This window comes from Belonocnema kinseyi, chromosome 1 (genome assembly GCF_010883055.1).
Source record: "Belonocnema kinseyi isolate 2016_QV_RU_SX_M_011 chromosome 1, B_treatae_v1, whole genome shotgun sequence".
NCBI classification, from domain to species: domain Eukaryota; kingdom Metazoa; phylum Arthropoda; class Insecta; order Hymenoptera; family Cynipidae; genus Belonocnema; species Belonocnema kinseyi.
This window is the reverse complement of record NC_046657.1, coordinates 105,824,282-105,837,428: the sequence shown is the minus strand read 5'-3', so window position 1 is coordinate 105,837,428 and position 13,147 is coordinate 105,824,282. Positions and strand designations below refer to the sequence as shown.

General features: G+C 29.9%; 2 protein-coding genes across 2 annotated transcripts in view; one reads left to right on the top strand and one right to left on the bottom strand.

The window, feature by feature from the left end:
* The window catches only part of LOC117174249 (protein spaetzle 5), a 38,598-nt gene extending 26,710 nt beyond the window's left edge, over nucleotides 1-11,888 (bottom strand). The window contains exon 1 of the mRNA XM_033363163.1: nucleotides 11,479-11,888. Within this exon, the coding sequence (XP_033219054.1) occupies nucleotides 11,479-11,511 (33 nt within the window). The 5' untranslated portion in view covers nucleotides 11,512-11,888. The remainder of the gene's footprint in view (nucleotides 1-11,478) is intronic.
* Nucleotides 1-13,147, top strand: part of LOC117174243 (ester hydrolase C11orf54 homolog) — a 136,241-nt gene that overhangs the window by 9,884 nt on the left and 113,210 nt on the right. The window lies entirely within an intron of this gene.

Here is a 13,147-nt window from a genome sequence, read left to right as displayed (position 1 = left end):
ATAGAGCTCCAAGGAGATTATGTTGAAAAATAAAAAAAAATCTACCCAAAAAAAATTGTTTTTATACTTCATTCTAAGGACTTATTGAACTACCCTCGTAGCATATTCTTCGTAGAACCCATCGATATATTCATAAAAAAATTGTAAAGTTAAAAATGAAAGTTGTTTGAACGATGTCACAACGTTGTAATAACGTTGCAAAGACGTTGCAAATATCCGCAGTCTGTCCATCTGAAAGTTTATTGAACGTTTTAAAAAAGTTTTTAAAGCCTCTAATATTTATTTATTTATTTATTTATTAATAATATCTCGGAAATGGCTACAGATAGAGTAAAGGGCCTGAATTTTAATATCTCTAGAGAAATGCTAATTTGAAAACGTTTTATATTTGTAAAAAAATGAACAAAAAGTTTAATTTATATCAGGTCTTCAAAACGTATTCTTCGAAAACACCCTAGAGTGGGGGGAACGATAAACCATCCACATAGTAGAGAATAATGCAGAAATGGTTGTCGAAATGATATTCGACACCCGCGAAAACCATTTGAAAATCTATATTCTGCTATATTTCACGTTTTCAGATTCTCGTTGTCCATTTCCACCCCTAGAAAGAAGAATAATAGCGGAAAATCATCCACACAGTTGAGGATCTTGAAGAAATGATTACTAGAATCGCTTTTACCACCCACGAAAACACTTTACAATGTTTTTCAGCGAATTTTATGATTTTCAGCCACTTACCCCTTATTTCAACCTCTAATTTAGGGTTTGATGGTACCTAACAATTTTTCCCTCAATCTGCATTACATTTACTACAATTAAAAAAAATTGTATCGATATCATAATTTCCCTTTGATATTCAGCAAAAAGAAAAGCAAGAGGTCATCGATTTTTCAAACATGCTCAAATTCACCCCTTACTTCAACCCCTACAATAAGCAATGTAGGCATTCTTACATATTTCCCTTCAATCCACGTAACATGAACTTTTTACATTCTCATCAGAGAAGGTATTAGATTTGTGTAAAGTTTGACCCCCCCAGTTTTTGTCAAATGTCCACGTTTTGAGACCCCCTGAATCCGAAAAACAGGTTTTTACGAATGTGTCTGTCTGTATGTTTGTCCGTATATTTTTCTGTATGTCTGTATGTTTGTATGCCTGCTGTATGTATGTCTGTCTATGAACACAATAACTTTAATACAAATTAATCTATCAGATTGCGTTTCGGTACACTCGTTTAGTGTCCTAAACTAAAGGTCAAGTTCGTTAGCCAGCCATTTTGAATGAAAATTTAAAAATTGGGCACATTTTGAATATTTTTGAGATCACCTTTTTTAAAATTCAAAAATTCTGTGGACGGTTGTTCATAGTATTCAATAAGTCGAACAATTTTACGTTATGACTATTTTCAAAAAATCTAAAATTACCAGAGTTATAGCATTTACAAAATTTCAAAAAACACTTAAATGAACATTTCATGCCAAATGACGCGCGATATGAAAACAATTAAAGTGAAGCAAAATGTTGCTTTTTGAATACCCTACGAGATTATCATAAAAACTTTTTGAAATTTCTTGAAAAATCAAAAACTCTAATTTCGACAGCATTCAAAATAATGAAAAATCCAAAAATTACATTTTTCGACCAATCTGTGCAAAATACGGTAAAAGATATTTACACAAAAATTGTGCATTTTAAAAATATTTACAAATTTGTTATTAACTTTCTTACCACTACTTTTGTCCTTTAATTTCTTTTTCGTCTCGTGTGTAGGGTTTCCAAGAATTTAATTATTCATGCTTTTGATGCTATTTTTTATGATTTAAACTAAAAACAGAACTATCAAAAAATTATACGTGAAAAATAAATCATTTTTACATTCTCATCAAAGAAGGTATTAGATTTGTATACAGTTTTACCTCCCTAGTTTTTGTCAGAAGTTCCACGTTTTGAGACTCTCTGAATCCGAAAAACAGGTTTTCACGAATTTGTCTATCTGTATGTCTATCTGTCTGTCTGTGAGCACTATAACTTTTGAAAAACATTAATCTTTTACATTGGTTTTTGCTACACTCTTTTAGTGTCCTAAGCTAAATGCCAAGTTCGTTAGTCAGACATTTTGGATAAAAATACTAAAAGTGAGCCCATTTTGAAAAATTTTGAGAACATATTTTTTCATGATTTAAAAATTCTCAGCACAGTTCTTCATAGTACTTTAAAAGAAAAATGTTACTTTTTGATAGCCCTACAAGATTATTATATCAACTTTTTAAATTTTTTCGAAAAATTCAAATTTTAACTGCACGATAACTAATAAAAAATAAAAAATTGCATTTTGCGGTCCAACTATGCAAGATAGCAAAAAGAAGACAAGACAAAAATTGTGTACCCAAAACATATCTACAAATTTGTTATTAATCACATTTTATACGAAACGTAGTTTTTATTTTATTTATATAAAAAACATTGAATATAAAAAAATGCAATTTTTAGACACACGACGCAATCTAAGCCAAAATAAATAGATAACATTTTTTCACCGAAGGTAGAGCAACAAATTTTTATAAATGGTTTTTTTACATTCTCATCAGAGAAGGTATTAGACATGTGTAAAATGTGCCAACACGCCCCCTTCCCCCAGTTTTGGTTAAATGTCCACGTCTTGAGATCCCCTGAATCCGAAAAAAAGGTTGTGACGAATGTGTATGTCTGTCGGTCTGTCTGTATGTATTTATGCCTGTCTGTCTGTCAGCACGATAACTTCTGAAAAAATAATTCTATTAGATTGGCCTCTAGTACACTCTTTGAGTGTCCTAAACTAAAGGTTAAGTTTGTTAGCCAGCCATTATGGATAAAAATTCAAAAATGTGCGCCTTTTGAATATTTTTGATACCATTTTTGTAAAATTCAAGAATTCTCTGTACGGTTATTCATAGTATTTAAAAAGTCGGACAATTTTTCTGATGACTTTTTTCATAAAATTAAAAATTATGAGAGTTACAGTATTTTGAAAATTCCAAAAAACACACAAAAATGAACCTTTTAAGCCAATTAACGGAGGATATAAAAAATGGCAAGAGAAGAAAAAGTGTGATTTCTAAATGCCCTAGAAGATTATCATAACAACTTTTGGAATTTTCTTGATAAATCAAAAAATAAATTTGGACAGCATAAAAAATAATGAAAAATCCAAAAGCTACATTTTTTCATGCAACAATTTCACAGTATTTCAAATATTTTCAAATATAATAATGCATTAAAAAAATATATAGCTATATATATATATATATATATATATATATATGTGTGTGTGTGTGTGTGTATATATGCATATATACATAATTTAGAAGTTAAAAAACGGTAAGGCTGCTCAGTAGACCGTATGTGTAAAGTTTAAATCATAAAGAAAACATTGGAAATGAGCAAATTCAGTTGCTGAAAAATTTCAGGGATAAACTCGAGTGCGAAGCATGAGATACGTAATGAGAATGTGTTAGTTAAAGCCGAAGGAGTTTTAACAAAAGAGAATTTACAATCACCAAATTACTGTTTAGGCCAGTCAACGAAGGATTTTAAATGGAAATAATTTACAACAATGAACTGAGTTGTCAGGAAGCTTCCTTAGGGGGTCTTGAAACACCTCCCAAAATGCAGTAAATTTTGGGGGGGGGGGCTCGAGCCGCCATCTTCCAATATGGCGGATGATTTCATGTTTTTAGATTTTCCTTGGAAACTGCTGTTTTTAGAGCAAAAATAGTTATATAATAAAACACTCTAATTTTCTTCTGAATAAAAAAGGTTATATAAAATATTGCCATAAAGTGAATAGTTTGCCCGAAAAATTGAAAAGATTGAAAATTTTTGGAAGTTCATTATTCTTGCATTTATGAGCGATTTCCTCAGTGAAAACGAGTGCAGTTTATTGTTTCGAGCTTGGCTGAAGGTAAGCTACCGTGCAATATCGATAATTTCGTTGTAGCTATATTATTTATTTAATACTGAAAATTATTTTGATCATTTTCAACGCTTAATTTGAAGAAGTTGCTTTCATTTATCGAAGTAGGGACTTTGTCATTTAACTTTCCTTATGTCTTAACAACGCATCTGCAAATTTTCGAAATTTTAAATTAATTTTTTGATATTAAAAACCGCTTTTTTTTTGTACCAGTGTCAAAACTCTCGGAAAATCCGAGTTGAGCCTGGGGGGTGAAGTAATAACGATGTATTTACTGCAGGCCCACTTTTTTCTTCAAACGGTAGAAAACATAATGCACCCATCGTAAATAATATCAACTCCTTCCATATGCCTGGGACCCTTCGAACTACATTTCCCAGGGCACGAAGCTACCACGGTCATGTGGCCACAGGCGACTATCGGCGTCTCTCTTCCACCAAAGCAAATACGCGAGGGCAAGCGAGAGAGTAACGGGCTTGTTAGTACAGTCAAGCACAGTCATTTCTATTTTTGTAAGAGAACCTTTCTTCTCCCGCTAACATTTCACGTCTATTAAACGCGTTGTTTGTATCAGAAAAAATCATATCATTACTGATTTTTGCATGAAGCATTCCAAAGGTGCTCCAATGATCTTATCAAAATTCAGTAATGATCGGATTCAAATTAAGCTTACAACCAAGCTCTGAAGTGAATTTAAACCTTTTGTTCGACACGCCTCGAAAATACTTCTGGCTTCACACCTACTGTTGTTTATATAGAAAGTCATTTGTAAAATAATAATTTCGAAGACAATCTAACAAGAACAGAAAATTATTAACATTCCATGAAATAATTCAGATTGATACTTCAAGGGGAAGATAATAAAATAACCATTTTTGTATCTCCGTTCTTCTCTCGCTAACATTTCACGTCTATGAAACGCGTTTTTTGTATCAGAAAAAAATCATACAATGATTGATTTTTGCATGAAGCATTCCAAAGGTGTTGCAATGATCGTATTAAAATTCAGTAATGGTCGGATTAAAATTAAGCTTATAATCGAGCTCTGAAGCGAATTTAAACCTTTTGTTCGACACGCCTCGAAAATACTTCTTGCTTGACATCTACTGTTGTTTATATAGAAAGTCATTTGTAAAATAATAATATTGAAGATAATCTAACAAGAACAGAAAATTATTAACATTCCATAAAATAATTCAGATTAATACTTCAAGGAGAGATGAGATGTTTAATTAAAAAATTACTTCGGAAAAATGTATTTTGTAACTAAACGCTTTCACTAAATTAAAAATATTGGCTCAGTGTAAAATATTAATTCATGCTATTTTAAGTTTTTTTATTACAAGCAATAATAATTATTTTATATTTATCAATATTTGACGGTTTATTCAATGAAATGTTAGCAGGAGAAGAAAGGTTCTCTTACAAAAATAGAAACGACTGTGCTTGACTGTACTAACAAGCCCGTTACTCTCTCGCTTGCCCTCGCGTATTTGCTTTGGTGAAAGAGGGACGCCGATAGTCGCCTGTGGCCACATGCCCGTGGTAGCTTCGTGCCCTGGGAAATGTAGTTCGAAGGGTTTCAGGCATATGGAAGGAGTTGATATTATTTACGATGGGTGTATTATGTTTTCTACCGTTTGAAGAAAAAAGTGGGCCTACAGAAAATACATCGTTATTACTTCACCCCCTAGACTCAACTCGGATTTTCCGAAAGTTTTGACACAGGTTCAAAAAAGGCGGTTTTTAATATCAAGAAATTAATTTAAAATTTCGAAAATTTGCAGATGCGTTTTTAAGACATAAGGAAAGGTAAATGACAAAGTCCCTACTTCGTGAAATGAAAGCAACTTCTTCAAATTAAGCGTTGAAAATGATCAAAATAATTTTCAGTATTAAATAAATAATATAGCTACAACGAAATTATCGATATTGCACGGTAGCTTACCTTCAGCCAAGCTCGACACAATAAACTGCACTCGTTTTCACTGAGGCAATAGCTCATAAATGCAAGTATAATGAACTTCCAAAAATGTTCAATCTTTTCAATTTTTCTAGCAAACTATTCACTTTATGGCAATATTTTGTATGACCTTTTTTATTCAGAAGAAAATTTTGAGTGTTTTATTATATAACTATTTTTGCTCTAAAAACAGCCGTTTCTAAGGAAAATCTAAAAACATGAAATCATCCGCCATAGTGGAAGATGGCGGCTCGAGTGCCCCCCCCCCCCAAATTTACTGAATTTTGGGAGGTGTTTCAAGACCCCCTAAGGAAGCTTCCTGACAACTAAGTTCATTGTTATAAATTATTTCCATTTAAGCCTCCTCATTCAGCTTCGTTGACTGGCCTAGTTGTCGATACTTTCATCATTGGTTTTAAAAATTCTGTGCACAAAGATCGAGCTCGTAGCGCGAGGCAAATACAATATCGAGCGCGAAGCGCAAGGAAAATACATTATCGAGCGCGAACCGCGAGAACCAACAGTCGCGCACATGAGAAAGAAATCTGTTAAGATGGTTCGGGCATGTGAGAGAATGCCAAATGAACAACTAACGAAACAAGTGTATCAAGATGAAGTAAATGGCAGCTTTCTCAGAGGCAGACCGCGGAAAGAATGGTTAGAATGTATAAATGAGACCCTAGTTAGAAGAGATATAAAAAGCCACAGAAAAATGAGAAATTGCATGAAAAAATGCATGAACGTGAAAGAACCTAGAGAATTATGCCAGGACAGAAAAGTTGGCGGGAAATAGATAATAAAAAGACTTTCAGTAGAGTGAATGGCGCTTGAAACAAAAGATCTTGGATACAAATGGGCCCAAGTGGGTAACCTCACATGACGACTTTGTGAATCACGCCTACCCCGAGAGGGAAATGGCTTAATTGTATAATAAAAATAATAATTAAACTTTTTCAATTTTTTCGAAATTAAAAATGTCATTAGGATAATTTGCAAGTATTTTTGCCGCATATGTTTCTGAAAATTTTCAGAATTTTCAAAAATTACTTTTCTCATTTTCATTGAAATTAAAAATTTGATTTGGATAATTTGCACGTCTTTAACCCATATACAAGAAACTTTTTTAAAAACTTTTAAATATATAGAAATTGATTTTTTCAAAGTTTGGGAAAGCTCTACATTTTTTAATTTTGATTGGAAATATTTGCTTAACGAACTTAACCTACATTTTGGGAACATTAATAAGTGTATCAAAGGCTGACCCGATTGGACAAATCCTTCAGAAGTTAACGTAGCTGCAAAATGCAGGCAATCATACATACAGACATACAGGCAGATATACAGACAGACATACAGACTGGCATGCATCGGAACAGACACCGAAAAAATATTATGATTTTCGGACTCTGTGAGTTCTGAAACGTAAAGATCCGTTAAAAACCAAAGATAAAAAATTGGAACGATTTTTAAAAGAAATATAATTATAATTTGAACAAGATTTATAATCTTTTAATAATTTTGGATTATTTTAGTCTTTTTTTGACGAAAATGAGTATTTTTTATTGAAACAAAAACAGTTTCAGGATACATAAACATGTTTCAATGGAAATTGGCCAACACACATTAGATTTTAAAGGTTCATAATTTTCTCACAATTTTTAGTTAAATAACGTCTGATGCAATAAAATTGGTATTCTAAAACGAAAATCCTAATGATTTTAATGAGATGTAGAAACTTTTGTCAATTTTTGATTATTTTAGTGTTTTTCGTCAGAAATTGGTATTTAAACAAAAATTAAATTTTACTGTTCAGAACTTTGAATTGTTTTAGATTATGGTAATGTTATTTTAACAACTTTAGTTAACGTTAAAGTGTTTCACCGATAATAAATTTGGTACTTTAAAACAAAAATCATTATAACTTGAACACGGTTTAGAATCTTTTAATAAATTCTCATTGTAGTATTTTTCGCCAGAAATTGTAATTTTAAATTAAAAAATCAGATTTCCAGATCATACCAAAAAATTGACATTCAAAACAAAAATTACTATAGATTGAACAAGATTTTTTTATTTTTGAACGGTTTTGAGGTTATGGCAACGTTTTCCACTGGAAATCGGGATTTTTAACCAAAATACATTTCATTTTGAAGGTTCATACTTTTATTTAACAATTTTAAATTACCATGTTGCTTTTCACAGTAGAATTAATATTTTATAACAAATATAATAATAATTTGAACAAGATTTGGAATATTTTAATTATTTTTGATTATTTTATGATTTTTTTTTGGTCGGAAATAGAATTTTTGACTTTTAAAAAAATCTCAAAGACAATGCAAAACTTTGACAAGTTTAAGTTATGTTAGCTTTTTACACCAAAAAATTGTGTTTTAAACAAAAATCATTATAGGTTGAATCAAATTTACAATTTTCGAACAATTTTAGAAAGAATTAACGTTTTTCAAAGGAACTCGTTTCTTTTAAACAAAAAACATTATAGATTTTAAGGTTTGACTAATTTTGATCAATTTTAGGTTATTTTACGCTTGGCGCCAAGAATTGGTATTTAAAAACGAAAATATAATTATAATTTAAAAAAGATTTTTCATTCTTGAACATTTTCAGATTATATTAACGTTTTACATCGACAATCGGTTTTTTAAAAACGAAAAAAATTAGATTTCCAAGGTTCATAGATTTTTAAAACAATGTAGGTAACAAAATTAGAACCTTTTGATAATTTTCGAATATTTTAGTATTTTCCGTCGGAAATTAATATTTTTAATGCAAAGAAAACGGATTTCGATGAAGATGTAAAACTTTAAACAAGTTTAAGTTATGTTAGCAATTTTTAAACAGTTTCTGGTTACATTAACGTTTTTTCAGGAAATCGGTCTTTTAAAACAAAAATAATTAGATTTTAAATGTTCATCATTTTTTTTTAAATCTTAGTTTACGTTCGAATTTCACACCAAAAAATGGTATTTTAAAACAAATATTATTTTATTTTGAACAAGTTCAACTTTTGGATTTTTGTGTGCTTTTTATCAAAAATTAAAATTTGTAATAAAAAAATTATATTTTGAAGACGATTCACAATTTGTAATAATTTTAGGTTATTCTAAGCGTTTTACATCGTAAATTAGTTATTTAAAAAAATCATCATGGGTTGGGCAATATTTTTAATTGTTGTATATTTTCAGGTTTAATTAACGATTTCTACTGAAAATCGATTTAAAAAAACATGATATTTTTATTCTTCATAATTTTTCAAACAATTGTAGGTTACGTTAGCGTTTTACATACAAAATCTGATATTCCAAAACAAAAATCATTTAAGTTTGAACAAGATTTTCAATTCTTGATTTTCTTCTTTGAATATTAACTCTAATTGAGCCATTTTACCTCAATTTGTCCAAATTAGATTTCACCAAATGATCCAAGTTAAATTATCCCCTTACATAAAATTTTTGTTTAGGTCCAAGTAATCAATCTGTCACCATTATCATTATAAATTAAAATCATGCAAAAAATGAGAATAAGAATTCGACATAAGAAGCCTCTTAAAGTGATTAAGGAGAAAGTATCCAAATCTTTGAATTAGGTTCCTCATTCAATCATTTTTTTACAAAACTTTTTTGTAGACTTAATTTTCTTTCTTTTGTTAGTTTTATTTTCTCTTCAAATGAAGATGAAACTTTTTTCAATATAAAAGATTAATATTATTTTTGAATGGAGCTCTCTCTCTGTGAAAACAAAAATAAAAATTTTTCTCCATTGACTGGAATGACGTATAGATGCGACTATTAAAAGCGTTCCCATTGAACAGGTATCTTTCATTCCAGCAGGATTAACGTACTTTCACGACCGTGTCGTCAATTTCAAATCTTTCTGGTAGGTCTGATCAGTCATTTGACTAATCGATCTCGAGAGAAATTCATCATCAAATACTCTTTATTATTTAAAAAAAGACTTTGTTTCTAATTAAAAGACCATTCTTAATGCAACAAAATTTATGACATTTTGCTTTTTTTATTTTATTTATCATTTATAGCATTCCATTCGGAATTTATTAAGGTTTTCATTAAAAAATGCATGCGAAATTTTTTCAGTAACGATTTCCAACAAATTTCCATAAAAATTACATTGAAGTTCCATAAGAATGTTCTAAAAATTACCAAAAAATTATCATAAAATTCCATGGAAATAACAGAAAACTATCAGTAAAATTCTAAAAAAAGATTATATGAAATTTTGATTAAAGTTCCAGAAACTCTACTTAAATTGTAAATTTTGTTGAAAAATTTTACATTTTTTACATAATTTATTTCTTATGGACATTCAATCAAAATTCTAGACACATGCTCACAGAAAAAAATTTTTTACATGATGAGAATATACAAAAAATAATACAAAAATTACCATAAATCTCAAAAAGGAATTTTGAAAATTGTTTGAAGAAATAAAAATAAATTCCAGAACATTTTTTCAATTCCACCGAAAATTTCTATTAAGCTATTTTTAAATCACATGCAAATTCGACTAAAATTAAATTAGAGTTCCGTAGAAATGTCATTTATTTGCGATTCGATAGAACTCCAAAAAATTTCAAAATTCGTTAGGAATTCTGTAGAGTTCTATTCCTGAAAATATAAGAAATATTTTCTCTGATTTCTAGGGGGTTACCACAGAAATGAGAGAAAACTATTAATAAAATTCCAAAGAAATTATAGGAAAATTTTATTGAAGTTAAATAAAGTCAACTTAAATTGTAAGTCGGTTGAAAAATTTATCAAATTTTTTACAGAAATTGCGTGAAACTCTAAAAAAATGGTTAACAACTTATTTTTTTATTGAAATTCCATTCGAATTCGCGACAAATGATCAACTAAAGAAAATTCCATATCTTACGAGAATATATGAAAAAAATATAAAAAATTACTAAAAATAGCAAAAATGTATTTTTGAAAATTGAATGAAGAACTAAAATTAAATTCCAGACAAAATTCTAATTTCACCAAAAATTGCATTAAAGTTATTTTCAAACCGCATGCAAATTTCATTAAAATTCCGTCGACATTCGTAATTTCTTCGCAATTCGATATACATTCAACATAAATTAAATTCCAGTAGAATTTAGGGGAATTGTATATGTAAAAATATTATGAAATATTTCCTGTAATCTCTACAAGATTTCTGTGGAAATTATAGACAAATTTGATTCAAAATCCATAAAAAATGTGTTTTATTACTTCAAATCAAAATGTTGAAATTTAAACATTTACATTATAAGCATCAATTTTCTTAAATTAAAATAAAACTTTGTGAAATATATTTATGAATTAAAGCAAGTGAATTCATAAGCAGGTTACCATGTACTCATTTCCAAGCATGAGAACTATTCCTTTATAAAAGGTAAATCAGGTAATCTATAATTTGCATGAATAAAAAATCACTCCTAATCCACAATTTTTTAAAACATTAATTAGATAATATTTTGTATAAAATTTTATTTAGGAATTTTGTCTCAATACTTTTATTTCTAAGTAAAACTTACCATAAGAATAAATCCGCAAAATAAAAGACCCATCTTAGAAAATATTTATCCAAGTTTCTCAGCCTTCAAAAAAAAAAATCTGAACAATCACTCATTACAAAATTTCCCACGCGCCCAATAAGAATGCTTGTTTATTTCTTTGTTTTTTCAAATAAACACTGAACGTGCACTTTAATCTGAAAGTCACTTGTCACTTATGCCGAGAGAACACAGAACTTTAATTATTTTGATAGAATCTTTAACTATAATTTATTATTGTTGAAAATCGCACCAGGTTTCATTAATGAATTTGAATAAATGTTAATAAAAATGTTTAAAATAATTAAAATGCGTCTTCTAAAAAATCGGAGGAACTCTCTGCACGTTACCAGGTCCCGGGTCCGGCGTGATTTGCCCCAGACGACTTCAAACAGGACGAATCAGGTGCAGAAGTTCCAATCCAACATTCACAAGTGGGGCTGACTTTATAGGCACTTTCACTAGCCTGAGTTCAGAACGCACGTGACCCGGTCTTTCTATGATGATTCGATGACAGAATTTGATCACTTCCGGGGTTTTGTCCTGCCGGAAGTTCAGTTGGAATAATTTTATCGTTTTAATTTACAAAAAGAAAATAAATTTTTCGAATAGTATTAAGGAGCTATCCATAAACTACCTTATCAATTTTGGGCTCCCCACACATGAAAAGTAACGTAGACTAACATTCTCTCAAAACAGGGAAAACAGAATGGTTTTCTATGAAAGTAATGGAACAATGGGGGAATAAATTCTTTTAAATAAAACTAATGTGAATTGAAGTCAATATGTAACATTTGGAATTGCTTAGATTTAAAGTCGAAATATATTGCATTTTTAACGAGGTAGTTGCATTTTCAATCAAAAAAGATTTTCTAATAAATGAGATGAATTTTCAACCCCAAGCAGCGAATTTTTCCACTACAGCAAAAGTAACTTTTATCCAAAAAGTTGCATTAAAAACTAAATAGTTGAACTTTCAAGCGAAAACGAAGGAATTTTAAATAAAACAGTTTAACTTTAACCCTTAAACGGCCAAAACGCCACTACCGGTACACTGCTTTTCAACGGCCAATAACTAAAACTATTCGACACTAGAAAAAATTAAGACATATCTATTTTTATTGCTTAAGATCTCCTCTTTCCGACGGTGCCAATGAAATACCTCAAAAAATTGATTTATTATCCCAAAATGCAGTTTAAACAAAAAAAAAACGTGATTTTTCGTGCCTATTTTTTTTTAACCATTTTCCAAAGCTTTTCGAGTCTGTAATTAACCTGGAATCTCACTAACCGGTGGAATAAATGTCTAAACTTTGAGAATCCATGGTTCAAAGATCGATTTTTCGTTTTAGTATTTTCGAAATGGCGTCTTAATGGCAAAATTTTTGTGAAAACATTCATTAATTTTTTTACAATAAACGATGCGCTTTTCGGAAAAATCATCAAGAATAAAAAGTTCTTGTAATCAGCCAAGGATACGGAATTCCAACGACTCCGTAACCTTTATTGCACTCTGACATCAAACCACACCTTCACCGCATTGTCATCGTGGGAATTTTCGAGTACACCCAGCAAAAAAAAATGCCAAAGCGTAAAGCCTCAAAAATTGCAACAAATTCCGAATCGGAATGGGATTCCGATGAAAATGATG